This window comes from Marmota marmota, unplaced genomic scaffold, assembly GCF_001458135.2.
Source record: "Marmota marmota marmota unplaced genomic scaffold, marMar, whole genome shotgun sequence".
NCBI lineage: Eukaryota > Metazoa > Chordata > Mammalia > Rodentia > Sciuridae > Marmota > Marmota marmota.
Window position 1 is genome coordinate 13,579,267 of NW_025999924.1, and position 24,698 is coordinate 13,603,964.

Here is a 24,698-nt window from a genome sequence, read left to right on the forward strand (position 1 = left end):
TTTTTTTTTTTTTTTTTTTGGTACTGGGGATTGAACTTAGGGTACTCTACCACTTAGCAACATCCCCAGCCCTATTCTGTATTTTATTTAGAGACAGGGCATCACTGAGTTGCTTAGCACCTCGCTTTTGCTGAGGCTGGGTTAGAACTTGCGATCCTCCTGTCTCCAATTCCTGAGCCGCTGGGATTACAGGCGTGTAAAAAAAGAAAAGATAATATTTGATTATTTAAAAAGCAATTAGAGGGCTGGGGTTGTGGCTCAGAGGTTGAGCTTTCACTTAGCACGTGCCAGGCCCTAGGTTCGATCCTCAGCACCACATAAAACAAATAAAATAAAGGTATTGTGTCCAACTACAACTAAAAAGTCAATATTTTAAAAAATTTTAAAAAACAATTAGAAATCTCCAACGATAAGCACTACATCAGGGAAAAACCACAACCACCCAGAATGAGGGCCCAGCTGGCAACCACTTTGGTGGAGACATTTACCTCACTGCTTATGTTTTGACACAGGCAAAGGCAGGGAGGAAAACAGAAGATGAGCAAAGAGCCATGCTTTCATAACAACAAAGTTCAAAGATGATGGATCACAATATCGGCATTTTTTAAATTATTCTTTCATGCTAAGCTCACCTATCAAATACGAATGTATTTTACAGAACTCCAAATCTGATAAATTCGTCTAAGGTTAACACACACAAAATAAAGCCTGAAATATCTTTATGTATATTATTAACGGATAAGAGAGTCATGGAAAATTAATGTTTTTAATTAAGTTAATAAACCTAATCTAACTTGAAGTTTTAAGCTCTTGTTAAGATATCCTCTCAAAATTTCCAAGGTTTAAATAAAAGCCCAGATAGACATACCTGAGACTTCCCAAACTTTCAACTTCTGAGGATTTTTGTTGTTGTTGTTGTTTTATAGGTGGAGATCATTTATGTGGTGCTGAGAATCGAACCCAGTGCCTCGTGCATGCTAGGCAAGCACTCTACCACTGAACCACAACCCCGGCCCCACTTTTGAGGATTTTGATGAATCTTTTCTAGTTTTAAATTACAGGATTCTGAAACTAGGTTACCAAAAAAATGTTCTACCAAATTTTTGTCTTTAAAATCGGTACAAAACATTATTTTAGACATTGAGATATTTATGAAGTTATGTCATAAATAACTTCAAATAAATGTCAAATGGACAAAGAGGCTCTATGACAGTCTTGCAAAGGGACAGATCACAGAGGGATATACGGCAGAGGGACACATGTATAGAGATATACCCACATTATTCCAACTTGGCTTAAAAGGAACCTATAAAACGAATGGAGAAGGAAAGAATTTCTGAGGACATCTAAAATGTACCCACTTCAGATGGCAACTTAGGGAGAAAAAACAGGGAACCCCCATAGTAGTTTGAAAATCAAGGCCTACCCCCTATTAAACACATATACACAATTATATCATCATTATACTAATTTCATGTGGCCTCTTAAAAACTAAATTATTTTCATCTCTAAATTTACCATTGCAACATTATTTTCTCAACAAATGTTCAGGGTTTCTGCTTGAGTGATTAATGGTCTATCCTATGGGCACTGATCCACATATTAAAAAGAGTTTCCAGCTTTCAAGGCAAAAAAAATTTGCAACATTGTCCAAAACTATTCCTCTCAAACTATTAAGCCCTAAAACGAAAATTGTATTCTACATTAAAGAGACCCTTAACTCATATAATTCTAAGTGCACTGTGAGAAGTAAACCTGAAAACAAAGGAAAAGTCATAAAGTAGACCAAGACAAAATAATAACATATACACCATTTACCAGCCTCTCATTTCAGTACCTGGTAGATGATAATTAATCACAAAGCAAAAAAAAAAAAAACATAATTTTCTTTGTATTTCTTCTATTTCCATTTGGCAACAAATAACAAAGTACAAAAATCAAAAAATTTTGCCTGAAAATGCTGTTGCGTTTTTGCAAGACCTCTATTTCCCAGGTGATTTGAATTCTATCACGAGTAGAGGGACTATAAAATCATAAAGAATGTAATGTCTATTTGATGTCTGGATATAAAGCACATCATTGATTTGAGTTTTTTGATTAGACATTGCCAATATTTTTCAACTTTTATAATAATGAATACTGTGTAATCATAGCTCAGAGGACACCAAAAAAAATTAATTATCAGAACAAAAATACAATTCTAGGGATTGCTGGTTAGCCACTTGTGGTACATTCCATTTCTTCCTATAGAATAAAATCACCCTGTTTCTTATTTTTTTTTCTGGTGGTGGTTTGTGTTTCTGTTTTTGGTACCGGAGATTGAACCTATAGGTGCTTAACTGCTGAGCCATATCCCCAACCCTTTTTTATTTTTGAGACAGGGTCTTGCTAAGTTGTTTAAGGCCTCCCTAAATTGGTGAGGCTGGCTTGGAACTTTAAATCCTCCTGCCTCTGTGGTGAAGCCCCTGGCCCTGGAACGGGAGTAAGTTTCCTGCTCTTTGTTCCGCATGTGGAGGCGAGTACCACTGAAGTATGAATCAGCCTTGTGGGCTTTCTGTCAGCCTTGTGGGCTTTCTGTCAGCCCTGTGGGCTTCCTGTCTATCTGCCCTCCTGAGAGCCTGGGACAGATTGTACCTGCTGATTAGTGGCCCAGCTGGGCCTGGCATGACCGACCTGCAAAACCTGACCTAGTTTGCCTAAGGCTGCTCGAGACCGCTTCCTGTAAAGTGTGTGTGTGTGTGTGTGCTTAACCCTGAGGGTGGGAGGATATATAATAGGGGGGTAGAAAAAATAAAAGTTGTCTCCTGGATGAAGAACCTTGGTGTCCTGTGTCCTTTAACCTCGCCGTCCCTCGCCGGACTCGGCTCCTTTGGCCGGACGCGGCATGCCTCAACCTCTGGGATTACAGGTGTGCACCACCAAACCCAGCAAAACCACCCTGCTATGCTTTAGACTTAAATTTTTCCTTCAGTCTTTAATAATGAAGGTCAACATACTGTATCATATTAACTCCAGTAAACGAGCTAAAAAAATATCCATCTAATGTTCATTTAGCAAACAGTACAAACCTTGGAATGTACCAGGTACTAGGCCAGGCTTCACAAACACAAAGGTAAGAAATAAGCCTTAAAAATACCTTATCTCTAAAATGAGAACATTTTCTATCTCCAAAACTATTGTAGAGATGAAATGAGCTAACACTTGTAAAGCATCCAGCATAATGCTTGCAGTACTGTACTAACACCCAAGTTGAACCAGCTATTTAATTTTTATTAATCTTATGAACTACCTTGTGCTGCTAAGCATAAGCCATGAAAAAAAAATTCTTATAATAAAGAAGCACAAGTTAAGAATTAGTGAAGGTCAATGAAAAAAAATCGGAAATCAGGGAAATTTGGAAGGAAAGAAATTTTCTATCTTCCAAGTCTAAAAATACAGCAGGTTTGTTTATATTGTTTTCTTTTTGTTTCATAATGACATCTGGGAGTAGGGAGCATGCACTGAAGTAAGCCATGACACCCATCGCTAGTTTAGAGCACTAAGGAGGAATCGTTGGTGGACAATCAATTTATCAATTTCAAAAGGCAACAAAAACAGCTTATGCCCTTTGAACGTGTAATTGCACTTGTAAAAATTTAACTTAAGGAAATAATCAAAGATGCACAAAGAGAAATACTACAACCAAAAAAATTGTTCAAACAATTAATAATGTAGATTTGGAAACATAGCTTATGGTATATGTGTGTTATAATAATGTGTTGATGCTAAAAATTATTAGTTAAAAACTTAACTAAATTCAACAATGCACTAAATAGAATGTTAACACAGCACTTGAAAAAAATGTTAGAAAATTCAGCAATGCACTAAATAGAATGTTAACACAGCACTTGAAAAAAAATTAGAACCTTAAATGTTATTAACAGTTAATGAACAATAGGAGTTCAAAAATTTTTATTTTCTTATTTATTCTGTTTTTTAAATTTCCTATATTATACATCTTTCATTTTTGTAATTAGGATTTTTTAAACTAAGCCTTCGCCTTCCTCGAATCCAAATTAATATAAACTTGCTATCATGATATTAATGAACCCAGATAGCTATAAGAATATATTAGCTATATATGTGGTATAGGAATTTTAGAAAATAAAAAACTGTATAGCATGATGATGACAAATGACACACTTGTGGCAGTAGAAATAGAAAAAAAAGAAACAGGATAGCTAAAGAAAATAGATCAAGAAATATGAAAGAGCCAGGCATGGTGGTGCACACCTGTAATCCCAAGGGCTCAGGAAGCTGAGACAGGAGGATTGCAAGTTCAAAGCCAGCCTCAGCAAAAAGCAAGGCCCTAGGGAACTTAGACCCTATATCAAAATAAAGAATTGTATAAGGGCTTAATGGTTAGGTGCCCCTGAGTTCAATATCTAGGATGAAAAAAAGAAAAAGAAATATGAAAGAATTTAAAAAGAAAGATAATTTCCAAAGAACATGTAGAAGAGAGTATTTTCAACAAGTGCCTCTTCCAACCTTATTCAAGTTCCTTTTAGATGTATTAACATAAGAATTACTATGGTTACTATAATTAATAATAATAAAAGAAATTAACTTCTTGGGACGGGATTGTGGCTCAGTGGCAGAGCGCTTACCTAACATGTATGAGGCACTGGGTTTGATCCCCCACAACAAATAAAAATAAACAAATAAAATAAAGGTATTGTGTCCATCTACAACTAAAATATATTTTTTTTTAAAAGAAAGAAACTAACTTCTTAAATTGATCAACTACACCTCCCAAAATATCTGTCTCCACTTTATTTAAAGAAACCATTAAGAAAAATGGAAGAACTTTGGGCAAAGGGAAGGGAGGGGTGAGGAAGGGGCATGGGGCAGGAAAGATGGTGGAATGAGATGGACATCATTACCCTAGATACATGTATGGTTGCATATATGGTGTGACACTACATCGTGGACAACCAGAGAAATGAAAAGTTGTGCTACAATTCTGTACAAAGAATCAAAATACATTCTGCTGTCATATATACCTAATTGAAAGAAATTAATTAATAAAAAAAAGAAGGTATCCATGGTAACATTTTAAGAACTGGGTACAAGTCCTTCGCCCTTTCCTCCTCATATCAGTATGCCACTGGCTTTATTTTTTGAAATCCAAATCCTCCCATTTGATTTAAAATCAGTTTTCTGGGAAACCATGTTTAAGTAATAGTGAAAAGCTGCTGCCCTCTGCTGGTCAAATTTTCCAAATGACTCAAATTCAAACCAAGGGTTAAAAGTTTATTTTTAGATTAAACTGTATTTCTAATACAATTGAACACATTTTTTTCCTTAAAAACCTCAAAGCTTGATACTTTTAAAATAGGATACTCAAGCTTTCACCTTTACAAATTCCCTAAATAACCTGAGTAACTTAATTTAAAAATCTCTGGGCTGGTTTTGAATTTGGGCTATCTAATGCTTTCTTTTACAGTACAAAGAAATAAACAACAAAAAAAATCTTATAAAAAGATAACCAGGATTTAAATTACAACTAAGAGTTTTCAATTAAAACTTCAGAAAATTCTAAGTTGCAAAATAAGGGGGTTTTTTAATTGAAAACAAATGATAGGAGTAGCAGCTCTTTTCCCTCTAAATTATTTATCAGTGGAAAGTCATATTCTGATTTCTGATTGTATAAGGGCTCAATGGTTAGGTGCTTGTCTTTTAACAGCTTTTCAAAACTAATATGTAGAGAATAACACCTATAACTGGGAAACATTTTCTAGTCAACCATAAATTATTTGCAGGATATAAGCTTGCCACTCAAGAAGATAATCAGAAATTTAAAACAAAGCTAACAAGTATTCACATTGTTACTTTTTTCTGTTCTTTTTTTTGGTTGTTGTTGTTATCATGCTGCCCATGAAACTTCAAGGGAGGCCCTCTCATAGATGACCAATGAGAGGGCAAGCTTTGTGGAAACACATAAAAAAACCTGAAAACTGGGCACACTCTCTCTCTCTTTGGCTTTGACAAAAGCCAAAATTGTCAAAGATGCACTTAAATGCAAAGAGAATTAAAAATCAACATAAAATGGACAGCATTAGGGAAAAGCTAAATGAACTTTGTATATCCATATGATGGATTAATACAAAGGGTCTTAAAACAAAACTTTAAAAGCATCTTAATGGTAAAAATAAAAAAGTTAAAAATATAATAAGGTTTTTTATTTGAATGCGAAAAAGGTAATAAGATCAAACAAGTGAATACATAAATATGTAATGCACAAAGAAAAAAGATGAAAAAAACTTATATATTTATCTTCAAATGGAGAGAGGCCTTAGAAGATTTTTACCTTTATATTTAATATTCCTAATTCTCTACAGTTGAGTACTTTAAAAACAGTTTTAGAAATTTATTTAAATAATACATTTTTATATTTTTGAATATTAAAAGTAACATTTTTTACTGCAAATAAATGACCAGCACATTCATATTTCCAGAAGACCATTTCTTTTGTTTACTCATGGTCTTACCACACACATGATGTACGACAGGATAGCCCCAGAGGATCCGATGAGCGCGCCCACGATGGTAAGCAGGTTATTGTTGAGCAGGAATCCCTCAGCACACAGAGCCCAGCCCGAGTAGCTGTTCAGCACAGTGATGACAACGGGCATGTCAGCACCCCCGATGGCAGCCGTCAGGGTCACACCCTAGGACAAAGACCCAAGCAGAACTCAAATTTCGGAATACTAAAACCTATGACATTTAACATCTTGGTTCCTAATCATTCCAACTTTTCAACTAATAAGAGTTCCATACAAGTTCCACTTCTGCTAATGCCCAAGTGTCTTCCATCTGACCAACTCTCTACTCGGTAGAACAGCTGTGAACACTCAGCCACCCCTTCAGCCTCAAAATAAATAAACAAATAAATAAATAAATCCCTAAATAAAAGCAGGCAGAAAATGGAGAGTGGGAGGTACTGGGGAATGAAACTGACATATTATGCTGTGTGCCTTATGAATACATAACAATAAATTCCACTAATATGTATAATTATAATGCACCAATAAAAAAAAATTTAAAGAAAATGGAGAGAGGTCTATGCCTAAAAAAAATATAATACCACTAAGTGAATTTTTCAGCTTTTATGGTTTTAGACCATTGTTGGTAGCAAGTGGACCAGCTAAAACTAAGATTATAAGCCCACAGTTTTACTGGTTGGAAGATCATGAGGATAGGGTTTGTAATGACTAAGTGACAGAGGAAACCCTGCAAAGGAGCAGGCTAGATGAACTGGAGGGACCCCAAAGCCAGCTTACTCTTATTAAACTATGCTATGTGGAGCAGACTCCAAGCAATCCTGTTAATGATAAAATAAAATAGCTCTCAGCTGCTCCCACCATAAGGGAACCGAAATTTGAAATTTGCATCCCACCAAATTACCTACCTATAAAAACAAATTTAAAAATGATAATTGATACTCTTTAGATGGATACAATAGAATCCCAAGCATCCATAACATATCATGAATAATGTCCACTATGCAATCCAAAATTACTAAACCAGGAAAATAAAAAGGCTGATAGAAAGATTTTTGCTTTTTATTCCACATTCTCCTACATTTTTCTTGTTACTAAATGTATTCATTTATCACTTATTTAACCCAAAAGCAATTAAAATAAGGCCATAAAATCATCACTTATGCAGACATTCTCATAGGGCAATAAGTATCTTTTAGATCTCAAAAAAATAAGAATTATTGAAGTTTTGTATTTCTATAGTATTAGTTTGATTTTGAGACTTTAACCTCTTTCACTTTGTTAGATTAAAAATATCAAAACTATTTTTCTTCCATTTAAAACAAAATTATCACTACAAAAGGCAAAGAAAACTGAATTATCGGTATTCATATAAAGATAGATTTTTAAGTGACTTTAAACTTTCTGTACTAAAATCATGACCTAATTCTTAGGATTCCACAAAAATACATATCATTTTTGTACTACAAATATTGTGTTTCTGAATCAAGGAGCCACTAAGTATTTGATAAGCAATTACTAAACATCTAAGTTTGGGCTAGGCACAGTAGCTAGTGTTTTCAAAAACTTAAAATATAAACCCTATGTACAAGGTATACACCATATTAGAGAAACATAAAGCAATCAGTGTGTGACACAGAATTGCATGCAATATCATCAAATATTGATATATAAAACACCAAACAGAAACATATAGACAAAAAAATAGTCTACATCTTAATAGACTAAATGAAAAAGGCAGGGACAAAAAGGAAGACCAATCCTATTATGAAAGGCTGGACCCCCTCACTGAGCACACAGGTTTATTAACTGAATTTTCTTTTATATGATTATTTGATTTAGTGTCCAATGAATGTGACAGCAAATAACAGGCAAACTTACCATGTAAACTTCAAAGCACTGTTTTGTGGTGCTTGTCATATAGTAGGCACCTAATGAACGGAACTGGAACCCTTGACTTTTTAAAACTCTTATTCACCAACACATAGATCCAATGAAGAGACTCCAGAGCAAGAAAGGTGTCACATGTGACAACTTTTAAATGAACAATTAAGTTGAAAGAAAATATGTCCTTGTTAATCTCCAACTTCTTACCATGATAGCAGAAAGAGCTGACACGGAGCCCAGACAGGTAATGCCAGTGGTAAAGCTGGGGTCAATCATATATGGGATTATTCCACCGACACTAGCAGCCAGCAAGCCTGCATTGAGTAAGTGCCTTCCAGGTAGAAGGAGAGGGGCTGATTTCAGGATACCTAGACCAAGGAACATAGTTTCAAAATCTCAAATGTGTAAGAAACCACCTTTACACATACACTCAACTGCATGTCACTTAATCCCAAACTGTCAAAATGTAATATTAGAATGACGTGGTATCTGAAGTATCACTTTATACCACCAGATACGAGACACAAAAGCATATTAGAATTATTAAATGTAAAAAACACTAATGGAAGACAGGAAAAGTATGGTTCAATTTAACTGTTCTTTTTCCTACTTTGATCACATAATTTCTTTACTCTTTGTCATAGAATCTTAAAAAGTGATTTTTTCCCCCGTACACCAACACAAAAGTTGTTAAGTGTGGTTTTATTTATTTAAAACTTCAATACAGACTCTAGTACATTAGCATTTCTGATTCTATCAACTGAGCCCGAGGGAGAAGGACCTTTGTTTTTTAGTTGTTTCTAAAGACAAAGCCTAAAACAAGAATGTTTTAGGTTTGAAGTTCTTTTGTGATTTTTTAGGTTTCATGGAAGTGTCCTACTTAATGACTATTACTGAGAGGCAAGATCTGATTTTAAAATCACAAACTAGTTTCACTAGAGACTCTTTTTTTTTTTTCCTGAAAACAGCCTCCCTGAATTTTTTTTCCTCTACTTCCAATTTCAAAATGAGTTCTGTTTACCAGTCACATGAACTCACTCAAGAAGTTGTTCTCTATTCTGCGAAATGTATAAAGCTCACTTGTGTAAATTCCATGCAGACACCTCTAACAAAAGATCACAAAGCTATTATTTTGTTCATACATGTTATCAAATCTCAGTTAGTTTATGTAAATTTCTGTGCCCTAATTTCCTCCACTAGCTGTCTGCAGAAGAAATAGTTCCAAAGTTTTGATATTTGTATGGATCAATAAAAAGGAGCCATCTTTCTGTAGTGAAATCTTTTCTATCTTTCCAAGTGCTATCCAAGCCTCTTCCCTCAACAGTTTCTTTGGGGAAGGTGATTTCGGAAGCTAAATGGACTCTCGTACCCTGAACAATAGATATTTACTTCCACATCACACTAAATTGCTTACCCTGTAATTTCCCATAGGCCACAAGTGACCCGCTGAAGGTGACACCGCCAATGTAAGTGCCAAGGTAGGCCACGATCTTGGTGAGATTTGCTGCTGCGTCCATAGCAAAATGTGGATATTCCACAACGTACTCAGCTATGCAAGTCAACACGGCCGCCAAGCCCACTAAACTGTGGAAAGCAGCAACTAACTGAGGTAAATCGGAAATCTGGATGCGTTTGGCAATTGTCAATCCTGTTGGGAAAGGATGATCAAAGAGAAATTACAACTGGACAGACCTTTGAGACGTGACCACACCAAAGATCACATGTAAATGTTCCCACCACTGTCACCAATAAATATTACCTAATCCTTAGTACGGGCTGATATCCTCTGCAGGGACTGTACAGGCATTGTTTTACACGTATACTCTTTCAAAACCAGGTTTTTTCCAAACATCTAACCAAGGCCCAACTTCAAATAACACAAACATAGCACTAATGCCTACTTCTTCCTCCCACTAACTCCTCTTCCTCAACAAAAGTTTCTTGAGATCACTCTAACCTCCAATTAGGCCCCCTAAAATTCTCCCCACTAAATGACTATTCCAGGCCTCTTCTTTATAGGCAGTGCTTGCTCCCATGCAGTAAGAAACAGCTAGAATATGGGAACAGGGAATATTCCTGGGGGGTAGCGACAGGGACAGGTTTTCAGGTAGGTAGGTGGGAGCCAAATCCGAAAGTAAAGAACTGCAAGATTCTGGGCAGAAAATGCCCAAATGAGGAGACTCTGAAGGAATTTCATAGCTCAAGATAGGTAAATAGAATGAGTGAGACTCAAAATATTTGCTAAGACATGTCTAAAGGATTTCCTGCCATAAACACAGGTTTTTCTTCCTTCAAGTATTTTTTAGAGGTTATCAAGAAAGAACTTAAAGTTTCCCTAAGGAAGGACAACAAAAAGCTTAAAGCGAACATCACTCTGGTAAATATTTAACAACCAATTCACAAGGGTCGGGGGTGTACATGTGCAAATAAATACTTGAGTTTTTAATGATATAAAGGTATACGTTAATTCAAATGATAATTAAATACTCAATACTCTTCATTCCAACTTCCATATAGATAACTGACTGTCCTAGGATGCTTTTGTTGATTATTGCTAAATTCTTATACCTGGAGCCAACCTAGTATTTGCAACTGATGAACAGGCAGACTTCCTACCTAAACACTGGCTAATATTTTTGCTTACATTAACAAGTAGGATGAAAGTAAAACACCATATGTTTGTGGCATAGATATGTATGTGAGAACTTCACTCATTTGCCAACTCTGCAAGGGACTTCTTTGCTGAATCTGATAAGAGTTTTCAAACATTGGAAGACTGTTCAACTTTTTGTGTTACTTATAGTGCAAGGGCTATAGTCACAACATATTTTAAGCTTAAACTGTTATTATTAATATTTTTCCTTCACTTTCTTATGTCTGAACAATAAACAAAATAACAAATCAAGCCCAGATGTGCAGCATATGTTTATTTCAATAGTACAAATACTTCTACCAAGGATCATTTCTACCTGCCGATGTGATAGTACTGAATGTGGGACTGAGAAGAAATGTATAATAGCCCACTACCTCATACTATTTCTATTAAACCCCGTAATAGACATAAATAATCCCAAGATAAAATCTGGTTAGTTACAAAAGTATGTTTTTTTAGTATTATTACCTTTGCTTCTAATATATTTTATTTTAAATTTATGTAATTTAGGTTTTAATGGTGGCTATATTTAAAAACTTGCAAAATTCCTGAAAATTTAACAACAGTCCTAATATACTAAACATGATTAACAATGGTTTCTTTGCCCACCTATGTAATTTTCAAGTTTTTAACAGGTCTAAGAAGCAGAATTTTCAACTGTTATTTATGACCAGATCAAAAGATGTGCCTATATATAGTCCAAACGTAAGTATTTCAGCACCCTATTCTACCATCAGCCAACTAGGCATAGTAAAGGAAAATAAAAACTGAGTACAGTCAAATTCTTACCATCTCTTTTGACTCAGTCATCATAGTTACTCAATGTTTTAAAATACAGGAATTTCAACGAAAATTATACCAACTTTAATAAATATGATAATATTTACTGATGCAATTTCCATTAAAGTAATTTAATTTAATTCCTTCATCAGTATGGGCCTCAAACAGAAATATGTGTTCAGAAACCAGGCTGCTAATAAAAGGACTTACTCTAACAAAGTACAGCCATGCATGCACCATATAAAGATACTTTGATAAAGAGACACGACACTGGTCCTATTGGTTATAATAAAGATGAAAAACTCCAATTGCTCAGTATTTGTATTGTAACTTTTCTGTGTTTAGATACACAAATACATACCATTATATTACAACTGCATACATATTCAGTACAGTAACATACAGATTTGTAGCCTAGAAACATTAGCCACCTAGATTTGTGTAAGTGCACTCTGAGATATTTGCACCACAATGAAAGGATGCATTCCTCAAAATGTATTCCCATCGCTAAGCAATGTAGAACAGCACACTAAAATCCCTGAGCGGAATGCCCTCAAGTATTTGAAGGACATAGGTTCCCATGAAGGCAGAGGCCTAAAAGTACTTACCAATGGTACCGCCCAAAGCCATTGCTCCAGACATCTGAGCTAACAATTCTGGGTCCGGTTTTAAGCCTCCAAGTGTGGCTGCCAGGCCTCCAGCAACCCCAATCATACCCAATGCATTGCCAAGACGAGCTGTTCCCTGGGTGGAAAGGCCAGCCAGGGCACCAACACAGCACAAGCCCGAGCCTAGGTACATGATCTTTTCAAAGGAAAGGGGAAAGAGGGAGAGAGAGAGAGAGAGAGAGAGAGAGATTATTAAAACCTTCCATCTATTAGATTTCCTCTCTGATGGAAACATGATTCTCTAAGGACAATTTAAGTTTGGATTAAAAAGGGACAAATCTGAGCTCTTTTCATATTTCAGTATGTTTTCCTACCTGTTAGGAATATTAGCATGTTAAATACTTTGTGTTGTATTTGCAATTATACCATTATGTAAATTGGTTTCTTCTAGGTTATACACATGTTATACATAAATATATATAAAAATACCTAAATTTAATGGAGTTATTGTTGGATGTGATACTAAACCTGACCAAATGTTACAAACGAGCTAAGCCCTGATGTCATAAGAGCCAGGAAATGTGCATAGACTTCACTTGACTTAGTTTCATGAGACCAACATGAAGAAAGAATCACTATCTTCAATTACAAAAGAGAAAATCTAAGACTAAAAAGATTACATGATTTCTTCAAGGTCAAATGAAAAGGGCAAATCTGGAATTCAGACTTTCATGTCCCTGACTCATTGATTCAACTCTTCCTAAAAAAATATTCTGTTAATTCAACAAATACTCCATGTTAGAAACACAGAAGAAACCAGGAGAGACATGATTCTTCTGTTACAGAGGTTGCAATCAGTGACAGTCATTGAAAAGAAATAGAAAATAGTTCAGATCAAAGTTGAGGCTCTATTATATTATATTTTGACTGGGAACTTTCAAAGTTCAACTTGATTATTTCTCTTTTACTATTCAACATTAATTTTTAAATTTTCTTTTTAAAAATGAATTGGCCTGACATTTCCTGGTAACAACATGACTTACTGGATTTGTAGAAGTAGAAAGAAAATAGGAAAAGTTCAGCAAGGCCCTAAGCAACCTAGCAAGACCCTGTCTCAAAATGAAAAATAAAAAGGGTTGGGGAATATAGCTTGGTGGTAAAGTGCCCAAAAAGGAGAAAGAGAGCAGGAAAATGACTAAGTTCTTAATAACAAAAATTTGTCAAATTAAATCACTGATTATTTCTTTGAAACCTTACAACAACCCAGCCATGTACATAAAGAAGGTACTAATACCTTCTCAACTTTTTTTTCATGTAAAAATTTAGGGACAGGTAAACCCCCATTAGCAGGCAAATCTATCTGTAGAATCCAGGGTCCTTATACTTAGGGAATGGTAATTACTGTATTTGCTTGGCAGAGTAGTATTTTCTTGAGAGTTTGAATTGTGTAATAATAATGTTAAATCTAATAAGGAAGAAAACACAGTGGTAAAAATAAAACCATTCAAAAATCCTCTTACTTGTTCAATGTTATAGCCACTATAAAGGGCAGCTAAATATCCACCCACGAAGGTGCCAGCAGGGAGCAGATACAGGTAATTATATTCTGGGGGATCCGTGGGACGCTTGAACATGTCCAGCATTCTCTGAGTCACCAGAAAGCCACCTTATCAAAGCAAAGGGAAGACAAAACAAAAAGAGATGTCCCATTGAGCAGAGTGATTTTTTTCCAAAGTGTTATAATTTTTCTGTTTAAACATATTTTATCACCTAGGTATAAATATAACTTAAGTAACATTTTTAGAATGTCAAAAATAAAAATCATTCTACTATTCAAGCCAGAAATTAGTGGGAAAAAAAAAAAAACCCTACATATTTTCACATATATTCAGGAAGGAAACTTGCTATCAAAATGCAAAAACAACTATTTCTGCATGACTAAAAGCAAACAGCCCTTCAAAAAGCTTGGAAATGCAAAAGATCAATGGTCGGTATTTTTTTTTCTTTTTAAAAATATTGTGTTTTAGTTGTAGTTGGACACAATACCTTTATTTTATTTTTATGTGATGCTGAGAATTAAACCCAGCGCCCTGCCCATGCTAGGTGAGCATCTAACTGCTGAGCCACAACCCCAGCCCCTATTTTTTTTTCTTAATATTAGGTTATTTCATTTGTTAAACTGTACTAAGTGATAAAGAAAAAATAGCATATGGACAGGCACCATGTTTCTTGGACACATTAAAGAATTTTAGCTACAAAATAGCACCAAAAGAGACTCATACATGAATAGGGTGTTAAGCTTTCAGTTTTTAGGAACAAACATTGTCTGCAGTAAGGCAGATGACTAAAATGTTATATGAAATTATACGCCTTTGTAGATGTTAGGTGATAGCACTAAATCATTGTAATCCAAAACTATGCACTTGATAACTTTCTAGTTAACTTGTAGCAAGACATCATTTTGTTTGTTTGGGGGCATGGGGTAAGTTGCTCTTTTATCAACAGAGTTTCTAACAATTACAAATGGACAAAATTATCAAGTTTCCTTCACAAAGAGCATTTATGGTCTGAGTGAAATATTCCTTCATGGTACAGTTAGTTTCTTAAAGTCAGAAAGTCCATTTTATTCTGATTTGAATTTGCAGCCTGTATCTTCATTAAAAATAGTACTCTAAGCTGAGCATAGTAGTATATGGTTGCAATACCAAAATAGGGAGGCTGAAAAGGGAGGGTCACAAGTTCAAGGCCAGGTTCAGCAACCTGGTAAGGCACTGTCTCAAAGTAAAAAAGGGCTGGGGATGTTGCTCAGTGGTTAAGCACCACTGGGTTCAATCCCTGGTACCAAAAGGAAAAAAAAAAATAGCACTCTAGGTTCTTTCATGATCATCATACCTGCAATGTTGACTGAGGAGATGAATGTAGCAAGAGCAGCAAGACCCTGAGAAGTTGTGGAAGGATACAAATGTCCCCCCATCAGCGCCAATCCACCAACTGCTGTCAAACCTAGAAAGAAAACATTAATATGGTGATTATAGAGGTAACTCCAAATGAAATGTCACAGCTGAGGACAGACCTGTCATACACAGATTCACAAGGGGAAAGTTCTCACTACCAAACACAAAGCAGCCTCTTTGTGCCTCCATTCAGACATAAACAATTTTCCTAATGAGGACTATTGATAACACACCTCCACACCTTTCTCACTTAAAGTACTATCGTGGGCAAAATGTTAGCAAAACCTTTCCTCCTTTTGCATTAGAATCTGACCTTCCTTTAACTTTTTTGCTCTGACCCTGATTGATATAAATCAACAATGCCACTAGACAACATTGCTTATAGGGAAAAGTGTCTACAGGTAGATAGATACCTTATAAACAGACTGGAAGGGACTAATTGTGAACTATAAATACTTGATGGGGATGCCGCAGCTTTGGGCTTTCCCGAGTATAGTACCTCTTGAAACTTGACATCTCTGCAGAAATCCTAACAATGTTATAAGAAATGACCATGGATGGCTGGGAACATAGCTCAGTGATAGGGTGCTTGCCTGACATACGTGAAGCCCTGGGTTTGATCCCTAGCACCACCAGAGAAGAAAAAAGAAATGATCAAGGGACCTGTTGCCTGTCCCATGTGTGTATCATTTCCTCATGTTAGAGCCATCACTGGGGGCCAAAGAACAGTTCCTAGGCAGCCACATGGATGGCAGCTTGGATCAGAATAAAGAAATGCCTGATGCTGTCTTAGCAAGCCAGTTCCTATCTCCTGTGCTTTACTGTGAACTGATACCATGTATTGATATCACTTATTGGAATCTCGATAGGCTGAATGTCAGTTTGACTTAAGAAGAGCACCCATAGGACGTGGCAACTGATTCTGTGAAACAGGAGTTTTCACATTTCATCAGTGAAACCTTTCCTTAAAGGAAATCATAACTGAAAGAAATACCAGTAGACCTGCATTGCTTGAAACAGAAGCAGCCCAAAGGGCTAATGCTGCATGACCTTTTACTTCACAACCCCCCCCACCTTTGAGGAAGCTGTGAGTCACCTTAATAACCACCTCTTATACCAAGGGAAACAATTTGAAAACACAGACTTTATAAACCTCATGGAAAGTACTCCTAAAGCTAAGAAGCCTTTGAAAACCTAAGATGAAGCAAACACATGAAGAACAAACCTGAGATTGCATTAGTCACAGACATCAGTGGTGAGTGGAGAGCAGGAGTCACTCCCCAGACGGTGTGGTACCCCACGATACCGGCCAAGCCAAAAGTGGTCACCATCTGAGAAAAGGCTAGATTGGGAGCCACAATGCCCAAACCCAGCATCCCAGTGAGACCTAGAGAAAGAAAGTAAAGAATGTGAGATGACTTCCCATTATCTCAGTAAGATTAAAAAAGAACACATACCTCCACACACAGTCAAACATATGAAGAGTCTGTGTCTCACATTCCACTCCCTTGCCAATAAAGAGCAAATTAGACATTTGGCATTTGAGAAGTAGGGGAAGGAGGAAGATATTAAGGACAAAACACAACTTTCTGACCACTCCATCTCTCAAATAATTTGTAAAGATCCACTAATATTTATGAGTCACCTTAATAATAATTTGCACATTTTCCTTTGCAAAGCTTTGTCCTCTTCCCTGTTTCAACTTTCTTGACAATGCCACATGTATTTATACAAACATTTTTATTCCAGAATTATAGGCCTACAGAGGAGCTACAAAGCATTTTCTACTTGGGCAAGACATAACCTTTATAAGACAGGACTTTTATGAGGCCAATTTTATGTCACTCTCAGAATTGGCTGAGGAAGAGAGGTTTTAAAAGAGTAGGAAGGATTTCATTCACTCCAGCACCTCCCCAAAACATATGGCTTCCACCCACCCGGGACAGAAGTTTTGCAATTGCTCCCGAATCTGGACTGGACTGCTGGCCAGGGCAGTCAGCTCTAGCCTCAACACCAAGTCAGCAAACAGGATTTTACAAAGAAAAGAAAAAAAAATACAAATTAAATTAAGAATGTGCAGAATACAAACAGTCAGCTCTGAACATACATCTTTAATTAGCGCCTTCCTTAATAGCAAACATGTGGATAGCTGCTTTGCAGCAAGAGAAAGGGTTACCTAATGGTCAGTGAAAATAGAACTACAGTGCATTACCGGGGAGGAACCTCTCACTTCTTTGGTAGGAACTATTATTTTCTAAACGGTATAACTGGGACATCTACAAATTGACATTAATTTTACTTTAAGTCATTCAGTAAGAGTGAAGGTTTATGTTTTTCTACCCACATACAATATTTCCAAGGTTCTAGCACATGGCCTGTTAACCATCTGGAGGGAAAGTCAGATAAAATATTTGGCCTTCTAGTTAAAAATCAGAGAGCTGTTTAGGGTTGTAGTTAATCATAAGTTTTCCTAAGTCAGACTGCCAGGTTCAAATCCTCATTCTGCTGCTCTCCAACTGTGTGATCTAAAGCAAATTGCCTAAGTTGTCTGTGCTTTGGTGTCTTTATCCATAAAATCAGTAACCCTGTCTTCATCTGCAAAAGAATATAATATTATGCCTACCTTACTGAATTCTTATAAAGAATAAAATTAGCCTAAGGCATATGAAATATTCAGCACAATGTCTAGCACTCACTAAATGATAATTCTTATTCTAACCACATTAGTCAGAAAATATTGAATTATCATAATCCATAGTCGTTTGTTTGCGTCATCAAAGAGACATACAAAGATCAATTCTTTAATAATCTAGCAAAAAGCAATATACCTTGACTCAATAAATATAACTGAAACCTAGAAAAATAAAACTGCATGCACTTTCCCATCATTTTCTTAGGAATTTCAAAGATAAATAGAAATTTATAATCCTACTCAGAAAAAACTCCATGTATGATACAACAATCTAGTTTCTTTTTCTCTTTTTTTTTAAACAAGTGAGTGCAAGTAGGGACACTTGCCCTATCTACTCGCAATGTTCATCACCAGAAGCTTTCCACTCATTTTGCTGAATTGAGCTCTTTATTCAAGGAGTTACACACTTAGCTTTAGAACATCTGGACTCACATGGGAATTCAGATAATGCTGAGGCTACAAGAATTCTGTGTGCCTGGTGCTTGTTCTTCGTTCTTTAAAGTTTTCCTTTGTTTTTATTTTGGCTCTAAGTAGATCTAAATATTTTTAATTTGTTCTATGAAAGAGAAACCAATTTTAAGTCAAATACCCAGTATGTAACAATGCATAACCATAAATTTTTACTAGGTGAGTAATTTAGAATGTTAGTCAAATATCCAAAGGCTATATAATTGCCGTGTTTATTCTTTAAGGCAAATATTTTGTTCCCCAGTCTTACCCAACTACTCAGATACTTACCCAACTACTCACAACTGATGTTTGCAAAGTACAAGATGTCCTTAACTACACTTACACATAACTTAACACCAACACAATCTGATATCTATCACGACCAATATAGTCAGTGTGGATAGAAATATCAATGACTATATTTAAAATGTTTTCTATAAAAGGAATCATGCTCACAGCCTGGATGTCATTTCACATGGCTTCTCTTAAGTATTCAGCATACAGTTTGTGTCTCTGGAGTGGTTAATCAATCCCAAAGAAGTGAGACAAGTGGGGTGGGGTTGTGGCTCAGAGGTAGAGCGCTAGCCTAGCGTGTGTGAGGCACTGGGTTCGATCCTCAGCACCACATAAAAATAAAGGACTGTGTCCACCTACAACTAAAAAACTAAATATTTAAAAAAGAAGAAGAAAAAGAAGTGAGACAAGTAACATGTTGATAAAAAGTCAAGTCTATCAGGCCCAGTTATGAATGGAATCCACAGAACAACAACACCACTGCATTTACCTAATTTGACAATTACAACATTACATATAAAATGAACACAATCAGGTCTCTTTGCTACACAGCCAGGATCCTCACCTGCTGTGTAGGCAGAAGCTGTGGCCATGGTCCTCCTGAACGGTGTAACAGTAGCTGCCTTTTCAGCTTCTAGCTCAGCCACTGTCTTCTGTTTTACTGGGGCACCTTGAGGAATATTTTTCGGTGTGGGAGCAGGGAAAATCACTTCACCATCCTAACAGAGATCAGAAAATAGTATTATTTTTAAAAGGTCAAACCAATATTTCAAAAACCACTTACAGAAATAGCTGTTTTTAAGAAAAGCTATTCTACATATAATTTTACATAAGTATATTATAAATTCATAAAATTTATAACGTGTACACAAATATTTAATGTTTATATTACACATACATAGATCTATAATTTGTATGTGTGTAGAACGTATATAGAAAATACAGATCAAACCCAAAAAAGCAGGCCTGTGGAGAGAACACTGCTTTATTTTATTCAATTTCCATTTGTTTCTGGTTTTCAAATGCAAAGAACATTTTCAGTGAGTTGTATATATTTGAGACTTTGAAATATTTTTCTTTAAATCTTTCTCCACTTTTAAATAATTTTATTGGCATAAACCTGGTATGTCAGTATTTCACTAGAGTACATTAATATTTGAAAATGATTCTTGCCTGAACAAAAATTCTAAAATGAATTTACATTAAAAACACAGGAAGGGCCAGGAGCAGTAGTGCATATTTATAATCCCAGCAACTAGGGAGGCTAAGGCAAGAGAATTACCACATTCAATTGGCATTCAAGCCTGGCATCTTGAAAAGACTCTGACTCAAAATAAAATAATAATAAGGGCTGGGATGCAGCTCAGTGGTAGAGCCCCCTGGGTGCAATTGCTAGTACTGCAAAATTTAAAAAAAAAAAAAAAAAAAACCCACAGGAAGACATCTCTACTTACCTTCATCACTACAGTTCCTCTAATGACATGACCCATTGTACCAAAGTCAAAATCATCTTTCACTTCAAAATAAAAATTATCTTTGTCAGGGCTGATGGCCTTCAGGAGCTTGGTAATATTGTTGGAGTACAGAGTACTGGCCTGGGTGGCCATCCGGCTGGGAAGGTCTGTGTAGCCTATATGAGTGACTCCCTAAATGAAAACGCATACAAAGAAGTATATTACCTTATGCTCACATTCTTTCCAGGACAATTCCCACTCATATTCAATACTAAGTTTTAAAATTATATATCTTTTGCATATATATACATACTTTCTCTCAAACATAAGTATGAATTTCAAAAAGATCTTTAACTGCGCCTGTTTTTAATTTTAAAAAGTTTCAGGTCTCAATTTTTTCAAATATTTAAAGGAATAAATATCCCCCTCAGAGGAAGCTGGGATGTAGCTCAGTGACAGAACACCTGCCATGAATTCTATTCCCAGTACTGCAAAAAAAAAAAAAAAAACCTCACAAATTAATAATAATAGTAGCATTCATTCACAGACAGAAAATGCTTTTTTGCTATACCTTATGAATATAAAGTTCTCCTGGCTTAGTGGTTTCAAAGTTTCCGCCAGCTTCTGCAGCTAGATCCACAACAACTGAACCTTCCTTCATTGACTCAATCATTTCTTTACTAAATAAAACAGGAGCTTTTTTACCTAATAAAATTAAAGAAAACAATACAAATTATCACTCTGAAAAGCTTTATATTCTAATTGTTAAGGAGTCTCTGGGCACTCAGGAATTTAACATCTGCAATTTTAACTCTTTCCAAGATATCACTAAAGACCATAGGTAACACAGTTGAGATAGATCTTTCTCTACAGGAAAAAATATTAATGTAGGCTGTAAAGCCAGTGTGCAGGATGGAGCCATTCAGCTGGTGAGTGAGGTTTGCCACCTGCTCAGCATGAGAATCTCAGCCCTGCTTTTCCCAACTAGCTCATATACCCAGAGAGAAACAACTTGTTTTTTTTTTTTAATGAATAATAATAAGCCATTACAGAAATCATGTTGTTCACTCAAGTTAAACAATTCATAAATGTCAAGAGTATAGTTGGTACTGCTTTACAAATTACAAAATAGACTATTTCCACATATCTTAACAAATATCACCAGATTACCCAACACACTGTATTAACCTACCTTAATTTAACAAGGATAACTTCTAGGAGAGAACAGAAAGTACCATGTCAACTTTATAAACAGAAATCAATTAAAAATAAAATTTGTGTTACAATCATCTAATTTTCAATCCACTTGACTGGTATACATACGATTCAAAAAGAAAAATAACACTCCTTTGTAGCACATGTGATAAAAGACTGTGAAGATATGAGGGTTTATGTGGTAACTCCTGTTTGCTACAAACTTCATATTGTCAAGATCAAGTTCAAATCCTGAGGCTCTCCTTACTGAAATCCTTCCTTCCTCAGCTGAAGTGCTCTTCTATTATGCCCTCTCATTACTACCCATTGGACCTTTAGCCTCAACCATAATCAGCTGGCTGCCACATGATTTGTTGGATAATCTCTGGTTCTCTCTTCTGAGTATTCATGGATACAGTAAGCATCAAGAGACATTTTTCCCAAAAGACAATACCTTAAAGTCCTGGTAGTTTCATAACTTCTCAAAATTCCTTGAAAGTATTCCCCCTTCCCTCCCCACATAGTCTGGCAAAGCATCCTTTAAAATATTTACCTAAATCGTACTCAACCATGAGAATTTGAGGATGCAAACCACACACACCTCCCATAATAAAGGTCATGTCCCTCAGCTCCCCAGTGAAAGATGGCAGTTGCATCCTCACAATGAGGTCAATCTAAAGTGCTTACCTGTACTCTCCAGATATTGCTGTCATCACCACTCTGACCCTCTCACCCAGAGCCACTTCTCTACTGCCCAACCTTCTGTTTGTTAGAGATTTTCCTTCCACCTTACTTGTGCCCTCCAGTCATTGTACCTAAAATGACCCTTTGAATTCAGGTCTACCCCTTTGACTTGACTGAACAGACTTTGCAGCTACCAATGTACAAATTCTTGACATCTAATTTCTCTTGCCCTAGAAATTCTGGATTCCTTCTTCTTTCTGAGACATCAATAGCCAAGGATCAGTCCCTAGACTGCAATGCTACCACTCTGCAAGACCTCACGTGGCCAAACCATTTAGCATCCTTCAAAAACACATAAAATGCACAGTCTATTTGTCTTCTCACATTTTACTCACTCAACCTGAATAAAACGACTGTGAAGTAGCTGATATAGTCTTAAAAAATACATATACATATGTGCATCTTAGAGATAACAGGTGTTCTATCCATATTATTTCTCCAAAACTCGATCATTTTTGAAACAACAGCATACTCTTTCATGCTTAGTGATTATTTAGTGTACAGACTGGTAGGGATCACCAGCATAATTTAAAAATCTACTTCATTCAGAGAGGAATATTTAAAGATATAAAATTATTATAAGTAAAAAGCACATAACAAAGTAGTATACACTTATAAATGTGTATATTTCAGTGTTTCTCATATATATGTACACACACACACACATATACTATATAGATTGTGGTAAATTCTGTCAAATAACATTTAACAATATTATGGTATATTTGAGTGGGGAGACCAAGTTATTTTCTTCTCTGCACTTTTTCTTATCTCTCAAATGTTCTAATTTTAAAATTAAGAAATCTTAATAAGGGCTACAGGGAATACAATGATAAATCTAACAGTGCAGCTGCCGGTAAGCACTCAGATATGAAGCAATTTTTTTTTAATTCTGGAAGAAGTGCAAAAATAAAAATTAATAACAGGTGGAGGAAAAAGAGAGCCAAAAGAGAAGCAGGGTAGTAAATAAAAGTTCCCAATGAGCAAATCTTCAAAAGAATAGGTCAAGAGAAAAACTGAGGAGACAACTTCAAAATACTATCTTACTCTAATAGCCTAATATGATAAAAGTCAATGTCTGATAAATGTGGCATCATAAAATGTAAAGAACAATATAATATGAATAATATGATTAGTTAGGTATTTGGAAGAAAAAAAGACTCTACCCAAACATAATATCCTTTTACTAGGTAGATCAGAATTAACTGTAAGAGAACCAACCCAACAAAAGAAAGAAAAGTGGAGGAAGAGAACTGGTTAAATATCTCTCTAGTTTGTGAATACAGAAACTACTTTCTAAATTTGAAGCAATGAGGGAAATTACAAAGAAAAGCATCAATATATTTAAATTTGAAAAATGTACATATTATAATCCTCAAAAATCACAAATGACAAAAATTAGTCTACTAAAAAGTTCACAGAAATTTAAATAAAAACAAAATGCTAAGATTCTAATAGATAAATGAACAATAAACATAAATGGTCAATTTTTTAATGGAAAAAAAGTTCTACTACAGTCAAAGAAATATGGGGAAAAAGAAAGAAACTGTTTTTTTGGCCTCTAAAACTAGCAAAGTCAAAAAGTCATGATATTTAATGTTGAGATAAAACAATTAACTAAAAAACTTACTGATGAAATTATGAACTACACAGTCTTTCAAAAAATCAGTTCATTAAGTGTATATCAACTGGCCAAAAACATTGATATCCAGTGATGCTACTTCTAATATCTGATTAATCCTTGGAAAAGTAAGTGAAAATGCAGACATAGAAGTTATGCAGAAATAAATGTTATAAGAACTTTTTTTAATTGACAGAAACTGGAAATAAATTAAAAGCCCAACTTTGGGGGAGCAATTAAATAAAATATGGCACATCCCAATAAGAAAATTCTGCAAAACCATCAAAATATATTTACAAGGATTCTTAATGATATATCATATTGCAGTAAATGGAAAGCTTTCAATTATAAATGAGGGAAAAAGACATAGTACACCTTGATCTTAACATTATAAAAACACACTGAAAAAAAATACAGAAAGTTAATGGTAAAATGTTAACAGTATTTCTCACTAAGTAGAGGGATAACTTATATTATTTCCTATTTTCTAGCTATTTCGTTATTTTCTACTTTCTATTTTGTACTTCATTGCCTCTCTAACAAAAGCCACATATTGTTTTAATAAAAAATTATTTCCACAAAATCACAACCATGTTCTCCTTTAATTAGAGAAGGTGGTTTAAGATTCAGTACTAGGGAGAATTAGAATAACTTTGAAAAAGCATCAGACCAAACCTCTTTACTTACTAACTGAAAAGGCTTCATGCAAAGTTACCTGTCCTCCCAACTGCAGCAACATCCTAAATGTGTAGTTAGGATAGTCTTTCAAAGAGCACACCAAAACACTTTTAAAAGAGGCCGAGGATGTAGTTCAGTGGTAGAGCA

General features: G+C 35.4%; 1 protein-coding gene across 4 annotated transcripts in view; it reads right to left on the reverse strand.

Moving 5' to 3' along the window:
- Window positions 1-24,698, reverse strand: part of Nnt (nicotinamide nucleotide transhydrogenase) — a 94,692-nt gene that overhangs the window by 34,828 nt on the left and 35,166 nt on the right. For all 4 annotated transcript variants that reach the window (XM_015497328.2, XM_048800053.1, XM_015497332.2 and 1 more), the window contains 10 exons: window positions 20,886-21,019; window positions 20,315-20,506; window positions 19,426-19,579; window positions 16,650-16,811; window positions 15,363-15,473; window positions 13,991-14,136; window positions 12,471-12,666; window positions 9,844-10,077; window positions 8,637-8,797; window positions 6,531-6,710 (listed from right to left, as the gene is read on the reverse strand). In XM_015497328.2, the coding sequence (XP_015352814.1) occupies window positions 6,531-6,710; window positions 8,637-8,797; window positions 9,844-10,077; window positions 12,471-12,666; window positions 13,991-14,136; window positions 15,363-15,473; window positions 16,650-16,811; window positions 19,426-19,579; window positions 20,315-20,506; window positions 20,886-21,019 (1,670 nt within the window). The remainder of the gene's footprint in view (window positions 1-6,530; window positions 6,711-8,636; window positions 8,798-9,843; window positions 10,078-12,470; window positions 12,667-13,990; window positions 14,137-15,362; window positions 15,474-16,649; window positions 16,812-19,425; window positions 19,580-20,314; window positions 20,507-20,885; window positions 21,020-24,698) is intronic.